Consider the following 22,331-nt stretch of genomic DNA (forward strand, 5'->3'; position numbering starts at 1 on the left):
AAAAAAGAGGGGGTTGGGGGAATTCATTGTGGAAAAGGTTTTATCGGTGAATTCCAAAGCAATGAAAAGTCATTTCCCCTTCGTCACAGGGGTTGCTGATAATTCAGATGGGGTAAGAACCTAGACTATTTCAGCATCACTTCTATTTAGAGGAAAGAAACAAAACAAAAAACATCTCACCTTAAGAGAGAAAAACATTTATGAAGTCACCAAGGGGCCGAGTGGGACTGGGGCACCCACACCTTCACCTTTGCTGACTAAGAGTGACCCCCGTTGTACCAACCCAGGGACATTGGCTTGCCTCAAGGCACAGCTTCCCCAAAATGTGTTTCAGAGGGAGGCAGCAACCCAGCCACAGACTACAGGCCTACAATCAGGTGTACCTTGTCCTCTTGTCCTTTCCTCTCCACCTTACCTGCTCCGAGCAGCCTGTGCAAAGCCACCTCATTGCAGTCTTCTTTGCCACCTGTGACAGCAGAGGCATTCCTCTCATCCTCGTGTTATACAAAAAGGGGAGGGATGAAAATTGCTCGCTCTTCACAGGAGATCTGAATCCTTCTTCCTTTCCTTTCAAAAATGTAAGGCCGAACTTCAGTGAATTAGCCCTTCTCCAGAAGATATTTGGCGCACAGAGACAAACCCCTGAATGCACCGATTGATGATGGAAATCTTGGCCTCGTCATAAGAGGGGACCTGCACACATCTTCGCCTATGCCTGGTTGATGGAAAGAGAAAAAGCCTCTGCCCCGCTTTCCGCAACACCTGAAAACTGTTCGGTGTGTCCTGAAACAAATGGCTGTGCCGAGGGAAGAGCACTCTTCCTTCCATCGTGTGTTTTGTCCGCCCATTCCAGTGATGGCGCAGTTGAGGGCATGACGCAAAAACCTTTTATTCCTTTTCTACAAATTTCCACGTGACATTCACTAACAAAGCAATTGACATTGGTGGGGAGATGTCCTTATCCAAATATCTATTTGGATAGTGCCTTTTTTTTTTTTTTAATTATTTTTTTTTAAAAGGCATGCATATGCAGTACAAAATGTAACCAGGGCTCATGCAAGATACGTGTGAAGCTGTTAAAGCCAGATGCCCTATCTAAAGGTGTTCTGAGTGCAGAGAACCTGTTCTCCTCCTTCACTCACAGGCTCTGGGAAAGATCTGTTGCCTCCCCCTACCCAAAGACGGCACTTACAGGCTGTGGATTTGGAGGAGTGCAGACCTACCTGGGAAGCAGTCAGGTGCTGACCGTTCGAGCCCCGCGCATTATTCCATTGTGAGAACCACAGAAGGGCCAGCCGTGTGGTAGCTGGTCATGGTTCACTGTTATCTCACCAGAGAGACCTCCTCCGGGCTGGCAAGCAGCAGGGTCAGGGGAAATCCCGAGGCTTTGGGTCAACGAGACGATAGAGTTCGTGTGTGAGCTCAGCCCCAGGCACGCACTCTGCATCCGGCCAGCACCTCCTGTAGTGGGCAGGGTTTGGAGCCACCAAGTGCTCGGCCTGGGCAGAAGGTGCCAGGAGCTGAGAAGCCTGGAGGTGGGCAACACACAGGGCTGTCCCTATCAGTATTTGACAGATTTGGGAGCGGCCCGTCTTTCTGATCCCTAGGGAGGGTTCTTTTTATCGGTGCCTGGGGATGATCACACTGCGGCGGTCTGTGTTCTCAAAGTAAACCTCCATTTGTATCCTAGGGATTGGTTTAATAAAAGGGGTGGGGCAGGGCAGAAATAGACACACAACATCACCTGCAGAGGGTATCACAACCAGGACAGAAGATAAGGATGCTAGAGAAGGACGGGGCCTGGAGACAGGCCAACGAAATGACGGAGGAGGAAGAGAGACCCAGTACGACACAGGGACTTGTTCAGAAGAAACTGTTGTAATTGCAGGGATAGTTGCAAAACAGCGTTAGACCTGGGAAGTTGTGTTTCTTTCCAACAGGTTTACAGAACAAAACGCGATGAAGGACAAAGAGAAATTAAAGCAGAGTCACTTCCCCAAAGCTCCCTCCCTCCCAACCCGCGGAGCACCTCCGCGTGCTCTTTTCTGCCAAGGACGATGCCGTAGGGTGTCAGCGCCTGCCCTTCGGGTTTTGTCTGGTCTCTCATCTCCTGCATCCTTCCTGTTCATCACAGCAGACAATAGAGAAAGAAAGAAAAAAGGCATCAGTTAGCAAGGCTGCATGGGACCCACATCTCATCTTTCTAGCGCGGCAGCCTAGCATTCTGCTATCCACCATGTGCAGAGTATGCAGTATATACGTGTACGTAACAACTACAGTTCCCTCTGCAGCATCTCTTGTTGGCACAGCTCCTCTCTCTCCCACCAAGGGAGACCCAGCCAGCTTGGTGCCTGTTTCGGCAGTACTGTGGCCTACGGTCTGTAGCCTGCACCTATTCCGTGACCTGCCAGAATATGTCCCCTCCTTTGCTCGCAGTGTATCACACCAGCTTGCTGGCTGGGCTTGGCTGACCTTCTGATTCCTGTGCCAGAGCTCAGTCCTGGTGTTATTTGGGGAACTGGGGCCTCCTCCTGACATCCACATTTATTCCCTTGCGAGTTCAAGGCAATAATTTGCCTCCACGAGGATGAGGCAGAAAGCATCAGTGAGGCTTTTCTTTGGTCCACACGAGCCATTGCCCATCTGCTGTTTCCTGCCTTTTTCGAGAAGGAAACCTGCCTGTTTTTCCTGGGCTGTGTGCAGAGTGACTTTTCCTGCTCCAGAGTACCCTTTCTTTACTTTCCTCTCCCCTGCTTCCTCATCACCAGGTCTCTAACAGAAACCAGAAGATACTTTTTTCTTAAGTCAATGCAAGGGTATTACCCTTTCAATGCATTTTTAACAGTGAAGATTTCACTGGTTTCTTGTCCTTCTCCCTAACAGACCATGCAAACAGAGGCTCAGGAAGGGGGAAGGAAGAGCTGCAGAAGCTGTATTTTAATTGTGAGTGCGCCTTCTCGTTTTGCCTCTGAACGTTTCCACAGCGACCCCGTCGGCTGCATTTCTCGCTCTGGCGGTACGGTGGCACGCTGTCAAAACGCTGACAAGGACAAGGGGGTAGGCTCACTAATAAGGCCTTCTATTTCAAATCTCACTGAGACGGCTGCCATTGTAGCAAAGCTTCTATATCAGGTCCTGAGCTACATGAAATCCTATTCTGAGCATAAATAACACACCTCATTGTATACGACTTCGGCAGCTCGCCGTTGCCCTGCACTGAGGTAGGGTTGCGTATGAACACTTGGAAATTCTAATTTTGAGAGAGAAATCGCAACCGCTTCTGGTAGTTGAGGGTGCACCTGGGACTTGAACAGTGAGATGTGCCCTCACAGCTCTTTTTTACTTAAGGGTGAGGCCATTTACACCCGTGACAAATCTCAGGGCGGTGATAACCACTGTAGCATGCTCTTGTGCTAGCACCCACCTGTCATTCAGTGTATAAAACAGTAGAGCTTTAAGAATCTGCATGGCTCCAGAGAGCAGCTCGCTACCTTGGCCTCGTTTTTACAGCAGCACAGCTACAAGCCACGTGAAGCATCGCACAGCTGAGGGCAATAAAGCCCTCGTGACGTGAACCTGTTCTTCCCAGAACACAGACCGTATGCAACTGGACTCTGTACCAGCCAGTGTAGGCTGCCTGTCCTTTTCCTAAGCTCGCTTACTCTTCTCCGTGCTGTCCCACCTTCCAACGGTCTAGGACCAGGCCCTGTCAAAATCCATTACCGCTGCAGAATGCTACTATGATATCTACTTGACAAATCCAACCTACTAGCTATTTTTATCTTTTTGTGCACGAGAAGCCCTGTGAGCCAAATTCTTTCCTTTGGAGCACCATCTTCCTTTTCATTTTTCTTTTTTGGTGAGCTCTAACTTAAATTGCGGTCATTTGCTGAGCAAGTGTTCAAGTAGAACTGGAATGGAAAGCTGGGGGGAAAACAGCAGTAAGCACCTTACCTGTTGGTTACGCTTCTGGCACGCTTTCTGTGGGATCCTTCTTGCTCTCACCTTGGCTACTCATTTCAGCTGAAAGCAAAACAGGACAGTTGTCACACGCTAGCCACCATACCCATTCAGCTTATCCCATTGCATAATAACCCCTCCGAGCCCGAAGTTTCACTCCGGCGCCTAGTGGAGGTGCCCAGCTCATGAGCTTACTGACCCTCCTTGGTCTCTGCAGGCCACCGACAGAGACACAGGACCCTCCAAAGGGCAATTTAGAGTTTTGCCAGGAAATGCAGACTTAACCCTTGCCCGTCGCTGCTGCCACGTCACCGTGCTGCAGCAAGGGGGTTGTACAGATGCGCGATTGTTTCTTTGGCATCTGACAGGGAGATTTTTCACATCGGCCATGCTAACGAGGCCTGCGGATCCCTCAGCTCCCCTGCACAAGAAGCAAAAAAAGGAGGATTCCCTGTGTGGAGCCTTCGGCTGAGATAGCAAAGCCTTTGATTTGAATGTCCGCGGGCTTTTGACAACGTCCCCAGCGGGATGCGGACCACGCCGTGGGCCAGATGTGGATCCATCTCTAATTACAGAGAAACTGCCTCTGCCTCCGGCTGTTCTTGAACTGCAGACAGCAGGAGCCGGGGAGAGCAGACAGGGGCAACCGCATCATCTTCCTACACATACTCATTTACTCGCCTACGAACAGTTTACACAGACAACCTTCTATTTCTGTACAGAAGTACTGAAATGTGAGAAGGCTTAAGTCAATTTCAGTACAATCTTTGTCCAAAACAACATCTACATGATCTGGCATGCCGGACCAGTCCTTGCTAGGCTACGTACACGTACAAGAGGGCTCCTTCAGCACGTGCATTTTCAGAAGAAACATTTGGTATTTGTTCTGGAATGAATTCAATCGAGGTCATTCACTGTTGTTTTCTGTTTTTAACTTTGCTTGATGGTGTGGCCTCAGCTGTGGATTACGAGTCGTTTGATGTGGGGGTCAGGGAAAACCCTCACACCCGAATAGAAGATTCGGGAACTAAGGGGGGGCAAGGGGAAGCAAAGGGCCAACAGTTAGGAGCTACTTCCAGCCAGGCGGTATGACCTCTTCCCAAACTGATATCATATCAACACACCTGTTAGGACTTTGATGGATTACTTGTAAATTATTCATTATCCGTACGCAGAACGTATCCCGTAACGGCTTCCTGGATGGATGGAGCGAATAACAAGGAAAGCATCCGCTCCAGACTGCGGAGCTCTGCCACACATCGCACCGAACGAGGTCGCGTTCCTCCTATGTGTCTGCATGGCAAAGGCCAGATACTTAATAAAAAATCCTTACGGGAAGGCCGCTGCACACCGATGACAGCAGCCTTTCTCAGCCTTATTAAGCTGGCTGGTTTCTCCGGCTTGGTTTTCTGACAGTGCCACCAGGCTTTGCTCATGTTTCTCCAAGATCTTTCTCAAAACACAAGCTTCCTTTGCAACCCGAGGCAAAGCCCTGCTGGCATGCTGAACAAGCACGCCTCCTTCCCACCCTTTCCCATTCTACAGGGATGAGCAGTTGGCCCCACTGCCGCAGACAGCACATTGCATTGACGGTGGTGAGTCGGAAACCGCTCAGGACCTCTCTGAGGGTGGCACAAATGCCCAGTGGAGCCCTGGAGAAGCCCTGACACCTACAGCCAGTGGGAGGGCAGGAGGAAGCACTGAGTCCCACTGAGTCCCACGCTGAAGGCTAGATATGTCACTACGATGCTTCCAACATAATCCTTTATGGTTAGGCCAAAAACAACACAGCCGTGAAGAGCCTGCCACGAGGGCAGATGGAAGGACCACCACTGGGTACGAAGGGCCGTGACTTGCCACCCACGCTGCCTCCCAGCAGGTTAGCCCCGACGCGCTATGCTCGATCACGTCGCAAGCCCACAGTGCCCTTCTTACTGCTTCCCCAACATTTTTAGAGGTGCTGAACGGCCACCTCATGTCAACAGCCTTCTGCGCCGACAGTAATGTGCTACGACGGCCACCAGCTCAGCCAGGTGCTCCAGCTCCAGGAGGCTGCCCACCACCTACACTCAGTTTTACCTGCTGCCCCTTCCGCACCTTTGTGCAGGGCTTGCTACAGCAGGAGCAGACGTTTCCGTGTGATGGAGACGGACATCTCTCTGCACTCCTCCTATCTGTTCTCTGATTCAATTCTTGCCTGCAGGGGAGGGCCTGTCTGCTTCTCCTCTCTCCATCCATCAAGCTGCTTAACAGCTCTCAAGCGAAGCCTGGGGAATGGCTTCCCCTCAAAAGCAAGCAAGCTCCCCGCAAGAGGACAATAAAATACCCTGGCACATGGCTTGCACTTGCCAGAGCCCGGCAGCTGAAGGGGTGGATGTGCTTTTGCAGCATCCCGCCTCTACCCTGTGGGACAACTACGTGCTTAAAGGTCAGGTAGTTGGGCATCACAGCGCGGCATCTAAGCAGAGAAGACGGGTAAATGGGAGACTGGAAAAGTAAGCATAGAGTCATCCAGGAGAGACAGCCTGTTTCCCCCCAGAGGATATTACCCTGTAGACCCAGGCAGCAGAGGACAAAAAGTATGATTGTGTTGATTTAAATAGGAGCTCTGTCAGACTCTTGCAAACGTAACCTCTTTCTTCAGCTGCTTCCTAAACAATGTTTCCCTTTCCACCTATATAGCTCTGCGATAGCACGTTCAGCTGTAACTCCCGACTGCTCAGGAAAGCAAATTACCTATTTTGAATTGAACCCGCTGTGCCGCGATGAAAGCTGTGCACCTGTTTACTCGGTGGATACCTTTTCCTTGGGCACTGCATCTACAACAGAAACGCGTGGCGGCGTTAGCTGCTGAGATCTTGATTTTGTATCGCTCCTGTCAGCCACAGAAGGTCAGGGTGCTGGTGCCGAGCTCATCAGCTCGTGGCGGCTTAAGAAACAAGCTCAAGTTTTGGGTTTGACGCCTCTTTTGAGCTCACTGCCTCATTTTTCTTTTCTCCTATTGTGTCAGCAAGTCAAGACGCAGCGCTCCGCAGGCTCAGGATAAAAAAGGCAAGCAAAGAACTCCATTATTAAAGGAGTAAAGAGCTCAAGCCACCTAATACCAGCTGGAAATTAACAGTTACCTTAGTAATCTTCACAGCTCTGGTGGAAGAGAAAAAATTGCCCATTCACAGAGAAACACCACCTGGGAAACCCGTCGCCAATGGTGGGTTTTGTCGTCGTTAAAAATACTAACTGGCAACTCTGTCCTGGGTAGAAGAAATTTAATTACCAAGGATCTTTGCTGCAGTTGCCGACAGCAACCTGTACGTTGGCAACAGGGCCCTGCATCTCTGTCTCTCTGTGCCCACTCAGGCTTACGTGCACCCCCGGCCCTGGCCCATCAGGCAGCTTTCCCAATGGACAATCACAGCCAACTTTCTGAGACCAGGAATTTCGGAAATATATCGCCACATTACATTACATCCCTGCTCGCTAGGTGGACCAACGCTGAGATCTAGCTAATCTCTCTAAACGCTGCATCTGTGGAGTGCTTTGTCCTGTGGCACAGAACACGGGATTGAAAAACAGAGCTGGGCTGCCAGGGGGCAGCCGGTGATTTGCTCTTGGGCTTTCAGCTGCGGAGCGATGAGCTCCGATAGAAGGGGTCCAGAGGAAAAACAGGCAGTTTACATAACAACAACTGTCAAAGGGAAACTTATTAGGTTTTGTAAATGTTCCCTGTCCATTTATAAATGTGGGGGCTTTTACAGTGAAACTTGACGCTTCAGATAAAGCGTGAGGAGTTAGATCTTTCCTCCATTTTTTTTTTTAATTTTTTATTTTTATCACGCAATAGTTTTTTGAATGTGTACTGTATGACCACATGAAAAACAACCTTCTGTTAAGTTGTGGAGGAGTGAAGGCTTCCCTTGAGAGCAGAGTACTTTTCTGCAGCTTGAGTAAACACACTTTTCCCATCACTTCATGTAACAGGAAGTTTGCAGAAAAGTTACAGGATGAGCTATGTGTAGAAGACTTTGTGAGATGAGCAAGAACGGAAACAAAGAAACCTACAAAGATCGGCACTTCAGAAGCCATCTGCTGACCCCACTGTGCTGCGCTGCAGCGCGCATCACGATAGCTGTGCCATCGCTCCTCTTTCCAGCGGGAAATTCCTACAGACACTCCTCTGATAAATATGAATTTGTTTTCTGTAAGTAGCTCATGCCACTCCAGGGATCAGAAATTAAAGCAACATAACGCAACTACAGATTTTTTGGCAGGTCGGTTATGGGGGGATGAGGAGAGAAGGCTGTTTTGGCTTTATTTGGCACGCTTACTATCGAAAGCATAATCTCCACTATTTACAAAACAAATGCAACAAAACCCATTAGGCATGCTTCCATTCTCTAAAATCGCAAAAGCTCCTCTACAGCCAGTATCAGCATCGGCCACCAGTTCAAATGCTGCAGCATGATCTGACAGCAGAGAAAGGAAATCAGCATTCAGTTCTTTGCATAATCACTATCTCATTCTTATAGTCGTATTTCTAACTTGGAGATCTGAAAAAGTACACTTTGAATTGTTATTACATAAATGCCAAAGAGTTTCAAGGGTGGATTTGGAATCAGTCTTCACCACAGACAGGGGACTACTCTGGGATAACTAAGAAGATGGTGACTGGAAAGCCCAATTCTGAGAACACTGCATTTTGGAGTCCCCAAAGAGCACCCAAAGAGTTCCTGATGTAGTTCTGTTCAGCTATAGGAGTGCATCTGTGAGGGTGGTAAATTTTTGACCTCACCAAAGTCTAAGCACTGGGGCCTTGATCCCGTCCAGAAAGAGCACAGAAGGCCTTTTTCTTGTTTACTTGCTGATGGGCTGGAGCAGGGTCCCGGTACTCAGCCAGGCAGCTAGGTCACCCGCTTACTGAAGGTGTCAACCAGAACAACTTCATGAAGCTCCAAGTCGGGAGACTCGGGCTGCTAATGTTCATAAATCCAAGCAGAACCACTGCTGGGTCACAAAATCATCATAGTACTGTTAGCAGTACATGCTCTAGGGAGAGAACTTCTCTTTTCTACCAGCCTGAGCTACGCTGGGACTCCAAGGAAGAAGAGAAAGGAAGTCAGCTCAGAGCTGGATGGAGCCTGATGTCTATTAGAGTTCACACTCCTACCCCTTGACAGAGAGAGACACTAGCTCAGAAATTTTCAGAACTATTCCTTTCTGACTACTCTCCAAAACCAGATACATCCTGGCCAAAACAACCTGTGAAACAAAATTCTTGCAGGCCTAAACTACTGTTGAGTTACAAGGCAGGCAGACTGAATATACCAACCGACCGGATAAACAGAGTCAATTAGCAAGGTGGGGGTACGACACCGAAAGGTACTTCCACCAGACTTCCAAGAAGTCCCAGGGACTCCGTTTCATGAGAAACATACTCTGCTGTATCTTGATGGGACACTCGGAACATGGCTCCAGACATCAGAGACCTAACTGGAATCATTGCATGAACTTGCATAAGTCTCTTAACAGGTGACAGTAGACATCACATAAGCTCCCAGAGGACTCGGTGGAAGGCATTGTAAACCTCTTATTTTGAGGAGAAATGTACAGACAAATGCTAGAAAGCTATGCTACATATTCACTTTAGGACAACTAAACTATTAGAACAACTTAACCATCATTACTTGAAGCTTCTGCTGCTTCGCATGTGAGTTCAACTTTCATTGGCTCTGCAGAAGTTTCCTCCTCCTCTTGCATCCCTGTAAGACAAGCCAAAGGAGAAAATATTATACTTAAGTACATAATGAATGTAAAATTCTCACCTTCGCCAAGTGTGTGTGTGTTTTTTTTTTTTTCTTTCTCTCTCTCTCTCCCGGCACGCTCTTATCTTTGCAGACTCTGCTGCTGCATTGAGGCAGCTGTTAAGGAAAAGGGCAGAGGATATAGGGGGAGGAACATGGTTTGCAAATAATTGATCGAATATTTGCAGTTGTCTGCACCCGTTCCTAAATAGCAAACCCCATCATAGTGCGGGCTTCTGCCTCCCCGCCATCCTTTCCCTCATCATTTTCGAAGGAGCTCTTTGCTCATAAACAGCTATATGTGATGGGGACCTAATCACACTCAAGTTTCTCTAGCCAGCAGAATAAAAATAGATACTGTGAGAGTTCAAATACACTGGTGTTCAGATGCAAAACAGAATTTGAATGTAGGAAAATGCATTTTATTGCTGAAACTCCACATTTTTATCTCTTCTGCCTCAGGCTTACCTGGAAACTTAGATTCAATCTCCTAACAATATTTGAAATGAAGGGAAAAAAAATGTTTTTTTGCAGTTTCATACACAGTTCTCCTCATGCTCTGCTATTCAGAGCACTCAGAAGCCTGTTTTTCGTTGATTTCCACCAGGGTGCTTCTTGACTTTTGCAGCCACCGTAAACCTGTTGCACCTATCCCGCGGTTCAACGCCAGGATGTCAAGCTGCTGGTTGCTTAGCAATCGAGCCGTTCAGGCTGCTCTTGCGAGACAGCCCAGCGTAGCAAGGACTGGAATGCTTCATAAACGCTTTCCTTTTGAGCACAAACCATTTACCACCTCAGTAACAGATATAAAACAAAGTCCCACATTCAAAGTCTGTCCCTTTTCTGTAGAGTTCTACTGTATTTTGTTTTGGTTTTGTATTTTTGTTTGTTTTGTCCCTAAACACATATTTACCATTGAAGTTTTCCTTCTGATGTACCTGCAAGCCGACACACCTTGATGGAGCCGGTAGTCTCCCCCACGCTCCCTGTGACAGCAAGGCTCTCACAGGCAACTTCCAGCATGCTCCTGAAGTTCTATTAAGCATGAAAATGCTGAAACAAAGAGCCAGCAAATACAGAAACCAACAAAAAGCAGCCACCAGAAAGCTTGGTTCACCGTTTCAGTGAATGTGGGGGAAAGGGCGATGGATGACTTTACAGTCAGAGAGATGTCACTCCTCCTTTCAGTAGATCTTAGTTGTATGGCAGAAGCCCTTTGGTGGGTCGCCATACCACCAGTTTCACCTCTTCCTCACTGGTGTAAGTCACCGCCCCGCACAAACACACAAAATGCCTGAAAATGCCTGCGATGGTGAACTTGGCACGTCAGCGAATGCCGGTGATGGCCACTTCACGCGCACGTCAGATCCCTGATGCTCCTCCCGGGAACTGAGGAGAACGAGCTTGGTTTTCTCCTGAGGTTTCTCACACAACAAGAAGCCCATCGCTCTTCTTTGCTCGTGCAGAGGGTAAGCCCATGCCACTCCACCGTGGAAGTGTGTACGCACACACCAGGAATTTGCCAAGCACAAGGATGGTAACACTTGAAATCTGCCTGATTCCTTTGAGCAAACTCACCATGAAATCTGGGCAGCCATCAAAGCACTCCTTTTTGAGGAAGCTACTCTGAAAGATCTCATTTCTGCTCCTTTTTGATTAGCTTGGGGAAATAGCTGTACGCAGAACAACATTTGGGGAAAATTACTGCCCCGCCACCAGCGCAGCCCGTGCCGAATGCAGCGTTTCCCACCGGGACGCTCAGACGTCTCCTGTGGGGATCCGGGCTTCTCGCTCAGCACCAGCGCACTCCGACTGGCAGCTGATGCCTCTGAATCAGGCTTTGCCTCCTCTCAAACACCGTCTATTAACCAAATAAAGCAGATGCGATGTGACAGGTTGTGTCTGGGCTCCCAGCTCCTCTAACAGCTAGAGATACCGTGGCGGCTGGCAGCTTCTGAAGACGCCTGCATGGAGCTCCCCAGCCCTATCCCAAGATCTCCCATTAACTAGCCGGCATGCCTGGCTGCCCTGCGCTGCCAAAAGGTTTCTCACTTTCAATTTCAGAAACCTCTCATGCAGCTGACAGGTGCAAAGGATTATTGGCATGATGCTAGCTGAGGACAGAGCCTAATTAAAGCCCCGGCACCTTGAGCACGCGTGTGCGTGTTTGGGTGTGCACGTGCACATGTGTGCTAATTGGGGCTGCTGGTGCAGGGAGTGGAAGGCATTGAGGGCCCTCAATACCAAAAGCTGAGGCCAGAAAGGGGGCTACAACAGCAGCAGCAAATCGGCCAGATGACCTTTCACAAGGTTCAGGGCCATGAACTTTGTCAGAAGAACACTAGTGGCTTGATCTGTGTTTTCCCCTTCCTCCCGAGACCAAATAGTTGAATTCCCACCCCTTCGGGGACTGGATTATGGCCACATCATGATTTTCATGGCATATGTTGATTGTTGCATATTGTGAGCAAGAACACGATAGCGAGAAACAACATTCAGGGACAAAAAAAGGCAGACGATATTTTAATCCTTAGCAAAACTGAGTACCACTGGGAGCTTTGCAAGGACGTTTGTACACTGTACCAGCTGATCTTAGGGAAGACTTTCAAACTCTTTTAACGTAAACCTTCATCTCTTCCCTTGCTCTTCTTGTGGGTGGGGGGTAGCTGTAGTCTCTACCCTGACACGTATGTGGAAAGGGTATGATCCACAAAGCTTCTCCCCTGCCGTGCCATAAAACTGAGCGCCTTGCAGAAGCAAGCCTATTTCACAAAAGCGGCAGAATCTGAACCAGACCAGAACCGCCTTGACAGCCAATTTATTCCAGAGGCCTCCCCTGCCCCCCACTGGTTTCGATCGCTGCAGGTTAGAGCACAAACAAGCAAGGTATTTTGGGTCTCTGAGCGGGAGCTGAGCGTTACGGACTCAGAAGAAGCCTGGGAGATGCCCCTTTCAATTCCAATTACCATTTCCAATCATGCTCCTGACAGAGCTCATTGCCCCAGCCCTTTGTAGGCTGCCTACAGAGCTAGCAAAGCCGTGGGTGACAACTGGATTCTGGTGCAGGTAAGAGAGGCTCCCACCCTTTTTAAACACACAAGATAAATATTTACTAGGGAGATAGAAATCTCTGTGCTCTGATTTCATCTTTTTTTTCTCCTTTACGGTCACAATCTGTCCGCGGTTCCACGTGGTTCCAGCTACCCTGCCACTCTTTCTCTGGGAAGCACAGCTCCCAGTTGAGGTGCAATGCACGACATTAAAATGAAGATGTGTTTGTGGTCTGTTAGCATCAATTCTAAAAGTACCTGACTACAGAGGTCAGATATCTGTCGCTTCCCCATGCTCCTGATAAATTGATAAGTGAAAAGCATAACCCTCCTCCTTTTCCCTCCTCACGAGGCTTATATCTATATCGAGCGATGAAATCGGGCAACTACGTGGGCTTAGAAGCTATAATGCAGAGCGATCCATAAAAACTCATTTTTGCCCGATCATCAGCAAGGCTTTGCTGTATACTGAGGAGTGCCTTTGTAATCAGGAGAGAGAGGCAGGCTCCTCTCCCAGGTAATTCAAAGCAAAATCCTACCTCAGTCTCTCTAGAATCAATGAATCTCATTCCTGGAAGGTGCCGCAATTGGGTTTCTGCTCTCAGCTGCCCAGCTCCCAGGGGGTTATTTCTTACCATTAGCTGTTGAGGGAGCGGGGGAGATCAGGTGCTCTTGGCAGAGCCCAGCCTCCAAGCTGCGCCTTGGCAGCGCCCTCCTGCCGGCCCCGAGCAAGGGCTTATCAGATGGGCTTTGAAGCACGAGGCTGGATTTCTGCAATTAGTTCCCAGCCTCTTCTAATGCCAGGGCCGAGCTTTAAGACAAACAGAATATGAGATTTCATGCATGAGTGAGGTGCGCCGGTGCAACCAGCCAACACCAAGATAACTTAAACCTTCACAAATCCCCCACCCTAGACGTCTTGCAACCACGTGCGAAATCCTTGCCCTAGGACCGTTCTGAACTCTTGAAGAAAAAACAGTTACCAATAACACAATGGTTCAAGGCTAGGCTATTTTTTTTCCAGTAAAACGGCACAGTTGTTGCATCTGGAAAACCTCTGCCCAACGGTTTCAGGTAACACCGCAGGATTTCTAACAAAATGCTATCCTGTCCATGGACGATTTGCAGCCGGGGGACATTCATTACATTATTTGCCTAGCAGTTGCTTCTGCTCTGGTTATATACCTTGAAAAAAATCACCTCCGTGGTTACATAATGTGAAAACGACATCGTAGCTATTCTGAGCGATCCAGATTTCCCTGATTCAGAGCCATGAAATACAATTTATTGTTTTTGCATTTAGCTGTAAATATGCTTCCCCTAATTGGGAGACAGTGAGAAATAGAGGCTCGTTAAAATCTGAATTTCTCCGGCTACAGTGCAAAGGCACCATTTTTCATCCGCAGCCACAAAAATGAAAGACAAAGCTCTTCTGACCCAGAGCTGTATTGTCTGATCTGTCAAAACCGGTTCCATTTCTCTTGCTCTGCAAATAGCCAGGGCTGTTTTTCCCTTCTTCCCAGTCATTTCACTGTAGCCGTTTGCTAATGTTACTGTCAAGCCTTCACGGGCTTTGTTTACTGCTGTATTTTAGTAGCATAAACGCCGTTTCACTCAGGAACTAAGGGGCCTGGTTTGACTCCTATTCACCACCTCCATCTGGCACGAGTGACCCTTTCAGCCAGACCAAATTCTCTCACAAAAAAGATTTATGATCTCTTCATGTATGGCTCTATGTGCAAAACCACCCCCACCTGCTGCTCTCAGGGCTCTAAATCACAGCACTCGTGGCCCATCTTAATTTTGTTATGCTGATGATCGAGGACAGTTTCTCCCTCGCCATCCTTCCACGATGCCCAGGTCGAGTATGAGGTGCGATCAGTGCAGCTTCACAAACAATAAACATCTCCATCTGTTACCTCTGGAATATTTTAGCTTGATCAAAGAACTCCCTGGTAATTAGACACCCTGGAGATGAAAATGAAATCTCGAGATTTCAGAGGAAGGTGTACTGGCTGGGAAGCCAGCTTCACCAGGCTTTGGAAGGAGCTGAGCATCATTTCATAATGCCACGTGCAGGCTATCAGGATTCACAGCCCCTTCATCATTAAAGGGAGCATTTATCATCCCTTTTGGCATCTTGGCTTTGTCTCCTAGGGTAACCAGTGCTGTGAGGCTCCCTGTCCCTCCAGTGCAGTGTGCATTGTGTCGCCTCTGTGTTTGCGCGTGCATCTGTGCCTAAAGGCATCGCACTGCTTCCAGTCACTGTTCTTTCCAGCTCAAGCTGTACTGCAACTTTTTGAATGCGACTTAAAAGTCTCCTAGATCCACTTATTGCTATCCCCTTCCAGTTCTTTCCTAAACATACTCTTAGGAAATCTCCTTATGCCTCCTTTTCCCTAAAGGTGGAAATGGGAGCGCAGGGAGGAGTGTCTCACAGCAATACAGCCCAAAAGACCCTTACAAATTGGGCGTCTCTAAAATCACTAATGCCCATCAGGAGCTCTTTGTATCCTTTGTCTCTCTGCCACAACAGGATAAACCTGCACGCAGCAGGCCCTTGATGAATGCAAGGGCATGTCATTTTAAGAAAAGGCCTTTCTGAGTTTTTACTCTGACAGAAAGGCCACAGTGCTGTTTTCCAGATGCTCTTTCTGTGAAACCTTTCATCAGAGAAGAGCCCTATGGCAGGGAATATCAGAAATGGAGCACCCGGAGGCTTTTATCGCATTCTTCAACTACTGTCTGCTAACCTAACTAAAATGTTGCCTGGTAGTATTCAAACCAGGAGATTACCTGGCCCGAACTGCTTTCAAGTCTCCTGTGCGCTATTTGCCTGACTGAAAATGAGGCAGATAGCATGCTCAGAGGTCTTACAAAAAGTGTAGGTATTCTCAAAACACAGAGGTCTCTAGGAATGATTATTTTCCTTTCTTCCCCATTCTGTCATTTCCCCTGCCACTTCTGACCACTTACCGAAATTCCTGAGTTATGGAGTTCAGTTCCTGATCACCAGCACCCTGATGGTAAAGATGGTGTGAGGAACTGCAGCACTGGAGGATCTCTTCACGTAAGCCAGAGGAACCCTCCAGGTCTCCCGAGGCTCAGCTTCCACCGGGGAGAACCAACTTTTGGGCATTTGGAAACATTTTTCTGCTCTCTAGGTTACTGGAACAAGCCTGCTGAGCAACCACTGCCTGCCCGAATGATACAAGCACATCCATCCCCATCACACCACACACACTGCCAGGCTTCTAGTCTGTCTCCAGATACTCTTGCACAGCAGGTTGAACCCCTCCCTGAGCCACTAATCTGGGGTGAGGGCTCGGATCCTTAATTTTGAAGAGCTGACCCAGGTGCCTGGTATCTTCAGTAGGCCTTGCTTTCCCCTCCATCGCAAACACCTGAACAGCCCGCGCTGCCACTGCATTTTCCATCGGCATGCACCATGCCCCTTCAATCTCCCTTGCCACCTCACGTTCACCATGCTTTCTGAACATTTCAAATAATCCTGGTGCAGCTACAGCAAAGCAAGACTGTGAAAGCAAAGAGGTCCCAGATCTCACAAGCAGGATGGGTTTGTCAGAACATGGCGCTATTTATTCCAGGAATGGTGCAGAGATTTTCCATTCCCCTCTACAGGAGCCACCCCGACAGAAGAGGTCACATTGATCCTCAGCCTGAGCAGCTGTACCAGAACTAGGCAGGCTTTGGGAGGGGATGGAAGTGATAATTAGAAGAAAGAGAAATCATACGGAATGGGTGGTGAGGCAGAGGGTAAGAGCCTGAGAGGACACAAATAGAGAGTTGCTCGAGAACTGGAAGAGACAAAAGTCCCCGTCAAACGTTAAAACACTCTTGGACAAGCCACCACATCTTTTACAAAGTCCCCAACCCTGGCTACGATGGCAAGAACAACAGGGTGAACCACGAGCACAGGACAAAAGGAGGCTTTGCCTGAGTGTCTTTTAAAGTGTAGCCAGGGCTGCTCACCCTTACGACCGCAACCATTCATTTCTGGGGGCACTGCTTCTGAAAGAGATTACTGTGGAGTCAAAGAGGAGCCCTGGAAAACACTGTTTGCTTCCTTTTCAAGGAGGCCTGCGGCCAAGTATGTGAAAAATGAGCTTCAAAGTGGCAGGGAAGAGCAGTGGAAGAGTAAATAAGGAGGGTGTGTGGTTCCACCTGAAAGGCAGCAACAAAATACTGTGTGAGAGAGGAGACTCTTCCCTGTAATTTATCCAACCCGCCTTTTGCAGCTTAAAATGGATGGGATGTTCTCAACAGCCAGAGGTGGCAAGGTTCAAAGGCCTGTTACCGGATGGGACCTCGCAGGCCTGCTGGAATTTGCAAATGTTTTCTGAGGCAAAGATGCCACAGCCAGCATGAGAAAGCGAGGGGGAGGGCAAAGAAAAAAAAAAAAAAAAAGAACAAAGAAGCCCACTTACTAAAACCCTGGGTAACCAGAAGTAGAGTATCCATCGCACCTGGCTGAAACATCTCGCTAGTCAGAAAGAGCACTTCCTTTTCTAAAGGCTCATCAGGTCCCAGCCGAGCACCCTGTTTTCATTTTTATAAACCTGCTAGCTTCCTAGAACCAAGCTGAACAGAATATGAAACTCATTTGCTGGAAAAGAAGTGGTAATTGGCAGCACTCAGTAACAAAGGCCTCACAGGTGATACTCATCATATCTTTTTCCCCTACCAAGACGCATGTTTGGTAATGATCCTTTTTCAAAAACAATTAAAGAACTATACGCTGTTTCGTGTGTTCCTTTTTATACTGAGTTCTGCTCTGACTCTTTCACAGCCGAAGCTGTACAGCCAGCTTCAACTATACGGTGATTAACACAGATCTGCTGTCAAGGCATAATTTTGCTACTGAGGCCCTCACCTGTTTCTGTTCTCAGACCTGTTGCTTCAGACCTAGGCAGTGACTCCCCAAAACGTAACAGATGTCTGAGCAATGCACATACACACACTTGCCCGTGCATGTGTGTGCATGCATATATAGTTACTTCCAAGGGCAGTAGGAAATTTCTTGTAAATAAATGGCTGGGGGTAGTTTTCCCTCTGTAAAGGGGACAGCTGAGTGACAGATGACAGTGCTGGATGCATTCCTGACGGCGATGCTCCCCACTCTGCTCGGGAAGCGCCACGTGCCCTATGGAGAAAAGCCATCGCTGAAATCTGGCTGCTGGAGATTCGGGCTGCTTTCACTGTCAGAGGGTGTCATTAACGCTGATTGCTGCACCCAATTCTCCAGTGAAAGCCTGGCTTTCTCCTCTACAGCGCTAAGCCTGCCAATGCTAGCCAGCTTGAAAGGAACTGAGGGAAGAACAAACGTATAGCGAGTGCTATATTGCTGTATTAGCTCCTAAGCACAGATGCCATTTTTCATTTCTACCGATAACTTGATGAACGTAAGAGAAAAATTTTACCACGATTGCACTATAAGGAGGCACCCGCTGTTCCTGCCCCGCTTCAATTGAGAGCTCCGGGTCAGCTCAACCACGCTGTGATATTGGAAGCACCATTCAGCACTCGTCTACTCGGTTCTCATTTTGGGGTGTTTATAGTCCCATCAAAACATTTCATATTCTGAATAAATTCATTGTACCAAATGATGAATTTGGTGGTGCCTTGCTTTCAAGCAGAGGACTGTTTAAGATAACTGAGCAATACCTGCAGCTTATTTTGAAACAAGATAGAGCCCAGCAAGCAGATTCAGTAGGAGGGCAAGAGAAAATAAGTGCCTTAGTTTTACCTCCAGAGAGGAAGGAGGGCTGGAAGCCCACTCACTGGCATTTCCCGGTCACATTTGTCCACTGAGAGCTGAGGCTCAGCTGAGAAAAGCTGAAGCACTCACCTGGCATCTCCTTACAGGGTGCTGGCCCGGCAGCCTTCAGAGTTCAGCTGGGCACAGACAGGCCAGGGCAAGGGCAGGGCTCAGCTCTGGGTGCCCCATGCCAGCAGGGAATGACCCCATCTTCCTTTCAACACAGAGCACATGTAGAAGTAAGCCATGAGAGGGGCCAAAGTCCCTAAATCGCAGCACTGCCGGAGGGAACTGCATGCTACATACACCCAGACCGAGACAAGCCTCAAGGAACAGCCCAGTTACCACCACAGTTGCTTCAGCTGGGTGGTGGCAATCGTGCTTTTCTGCTCAGCTTTTACTACTGATGTTCTGGTGAGCGAGGGAGGTGCAGTGCCAGACCGCGATAGTGTAGCTGGTGTTAGCTACTCAAAAATACTTGCACCAGTCCTCCTGACGGTTGCCCATCTCCCACAACACTAGGAATGTTTCCAAAACACTAAAAAGCAAAACGAAAAGGAAGATTTCTCCAAAGCAACACCCAGAAAAGTCATCACCAGCCCTGGGTGTTACCACCCGCATCTTAGGAGCTCACCACCGCACAGCGATCAGTTTTTGGTATTCCTGGAGTACTTCAGGGGCATTGACTGGATTTTGAGTACCAAATCTATCTGCTCTATTGCATGGGGAAAATTTTAAGGCAAAAGTCCAGGCTTGAATTTTTTTCTGCTACAGAGCTTCCAGGAAAACAATTTTGCAGGCCAGGACAGAGCAAGTGTCGGTGCTGGCAGTCATACGCTTGCTTCTCTTCCTTGCGGAGAGCCATTATGCAGTGTTTTCTAAAATTGTAAATGTTCTTTCGGGCTCACAATGGGAAACAACACTAATATGCATCACAGGGTGTGAGATAAAATGTGCGGCGCTATTGTTGCCTTTGATTTGTCTTCCATTTATATCAGCTCTCGGGAAGAATTACAAAAAGACAGAGCTGCAGATTTTTCTTCTCAACTTTTTCACATTTAATCCTTTGTTTGGTTCATAAATGCTAGGGTCTAACTAGGATGCTACATCAGAGAGAGACATTTACATTTGGATAATGTAATGCAAAGAATACTAACAACTACAATCCTCCCCCCTCCAAACAGCTCCAGAGTACTTCCCACCTGACCTCAGCTTTGTAAAACAGGGATCTGGATTATTTGATTATTTGCTTTAAGCTGAATGTTTCTTTCTCTTTCTCCAGTAAGTCAGCATTCAGAGTTATTATTTTTTTGCCTTTTTCTTGATTAGTGGAAATCTCTGGATTTCACATGTACCAGAGACTTACTTGTGTGAAAAGGAAGCAAACCCAAATAGAGAGTTATGCCAAGGGTGGCTCGTGACTAGAGCATTTTTTTTTAAATTACTTTGGGTAGAAATTAGAGCGACTTGTTTGGAAAGCTTTGGCACAGTTTTTCCTCAACAATCTCACCTACACTCCAAATTATTGAAGATTCCTCAAAGCCAAGTTATATCTTGAGGCACCAAATAGAAATTGGAGGCCAAAACCATAAACCACATAATACACAGACTGCAGAAAACTCTATGGAAAATGGGGGGGGGGGGGGGGGGGGGGGGGGGGGGGAAGGGGGCGGCTTTCACTTTTGTCTGAATATGTTTCTTATCAGAGAATATACTTTCAAATAGGCCAGGATTTTTCCTTTTAGCACTGGAGATCATATCCCTTTTTCTCCATCAAACGCTCCTTTAACACAGGGATTGTTCTAGATAGCGGCAGACGTAGGTCAGTATTTTCAAAAATAGGTGACTGAAGTTAGGAGCACTTTAAAATGGAGTTTAGATCCTGATTTTCAAAAGCTCCAAGCACCCAGCAGATCCAATTGGCTTCAAAGGGTGTCACTTCATAGGATGCTTGGGATGTGCTCAGCATTCTTGAAAATCAGGCTGCCTATCTGGCATCCTAAACGGGGATTCATAAATTCAGTGCCAATTCCCACTGCACTGAAGATGACGCCACCTCTAGGACCTGTGTGTAGAGAGCTCAGTGACATTATAACTAACAAACTGGCTTTTGCCTTCTTCTTCCCACAGCAGAGTTTACAGAACAGCTAATAAAACCGGTGTCTGTCATGAAAACTGTCAGACTCTCAAGTCTACTAAGATAAGTCTAATTTTCCTTCACACTGTTGAGCGGGTCTGTAACAGCTCCCCAAATCCACCTAAATAACTGATGGCCTGCAAAGGTTCCTTACAGCGAGGTGTCCTGAGGGCCAGCTGGAATACAGCAGCCATTGCTACAAGATACTCTGACACAACAATCATTAAAGTACCAAAATCCAGGCTAGCACACTGTAATCCTCAGCCCTTCCGTAATGCCATCCTCCCACAATGGGGTGCCTCAAAACTTAGAGGCTACTGCCCGTGATCTTAGCACCAAATTTAAGACCTCTGCCAATTAAGCCAGAAGAGAATAATTGTGTTAGCAACTGATAGCAGCAGACGATTGTCCCACTAAAGGAGGATGACATCTATACATTAAAAGCGTTTCCTCAAGGCAAACTCCTTCAGATTGCTGGATTTGGACCACGTTTTATGATTTATTCATTATGAAGAGCTTCTTCGCTCATGAACTTGCAGATGCCCAAAGCCTTTTTATAAGACAACTTTCAACTATTCCGGGCTTTAAAAAAAAAAAAAAAAAGAAAAAGAAAGAGAGACATTGACATAGTGATTCCACCCTTGGGTCACCCAGCAGCAACTTCTCCCCTTCTTCTCCTCCCCTTGATGACCCACAGCGAGAGTACAACACAGAGCTTTTGCCAGCACATGGCACGAGGGTCAGACCTGGAGGCTTCAGATGTGCACTGTTTCTCGTGGTCCAGCTCCAAAAGAATTTGTACACCAGTGTAAAGGATTGCTGCTCCCTCCCGGTCTCCACAAATGCCTCGGTGTCTGTTACCTTCATGGGAATTACTGAAGCTTTCAAAAGAATGCAAAAATTGCTAATCCCCTGGTGCAAGTGACTTCAGCCTTGACAGACCTTTTCCTAGTCACAGATAAAACTGAAGGATTCAGCCATAAAGGATTAGGAGTGGTGTCACCTAGAATTAAGTCACTGGCCTTGAACCATGTTTATGTTCAGCCCTGTCAACAGCCAGTTTCACCATCCTAAAAACAAGGTTTATTGAGTTTCCTTAAAAATACATATATATCTTGATTTCCTGAGTAGGTTTAAAGGTCTAGACAATTCACGTTATATTGCTTTATAGTTTCCATTTTTTACTACACTTCAGTGCGCTAAAAACCATCAACCTGACAAACAGTCTGAGGAGCCTCCAACAACTTCTTTTCGCAACTATTTGCAGGACGTTTCTATGTAGACAACAAAGGCAGAGAAATAAAATAAACCCCTTGGATAGCTCTTTTCCCATTGCATCTATTTTAAATACCACAGACTCTAAAGGACCGGCCACGTAGAGAATAGGCAGCTCTGTGCCTAGCCAGTTGTTAGTTCCCAGCAAGTCTAGATACAGTATCTGTCCTACTTTGTTACCCTGCTATTCCCCCATAAACCCCAACAATTGGTCCCTAAATGAAGCATGCTTAAAGTTAGAAGTCTGTAGCCTTTCAGTTACCAGCTGTTGCAAGTATCTGGGGGCAAGAGCAGACAAATAACCCTTGTACCTTAACGGGTTGACTTGATTC

General features: G+C 47.6%; 1 protein-coding gene across 1 annotated transcript in view; it reads right to left on the reverse strand.

The window, feature by feature from the left end:
- Positions 1-2,015: 2,015 nt before the first annotated feature.
- MACROD2 (mono-ADP ribosylhydrolase 2) overlaps positions 2,016-22,331 on the reverse strand; it is an 857,094-nt gene continuing 836,778 nt past the window's right edge. Inside the window, exons 17-19 of the mRNA XM_032183905.1 lie at positions 9,633-9,716; positions 3,955-4,023; positions 2,016-2,121 (exon numbers count right to left, since the gene is read on the reverse strand). Coding sequence (XP_032039796.1) covers positions 3,962-4,023; positions 9,633-9,716 — 146 coding nt within the window. The 3' untranslated portion in view covers positions 2,016-2,121; positions 3,955-3,961. The remainder of the gene's footprint in view (positions 2,122-3,954; positions 4,024-9,632; positions 9,717-22,331) is intronic.

This window comes from Aythya fuligula, chromosome 3 (assembly GCF_009819795.1).
Source record: "Aythya fuligula isolate bAytFul2 chromosome 3, bAytFul2.pri, whole genome shotgun sequence".
Classification (NCBI taxonomy): domain Eukaryota; kingdom Metazoa; phylum Chordata; class Aves; order Anseriformes; family Anatidae; genus Aythya; species Aythya fuligula.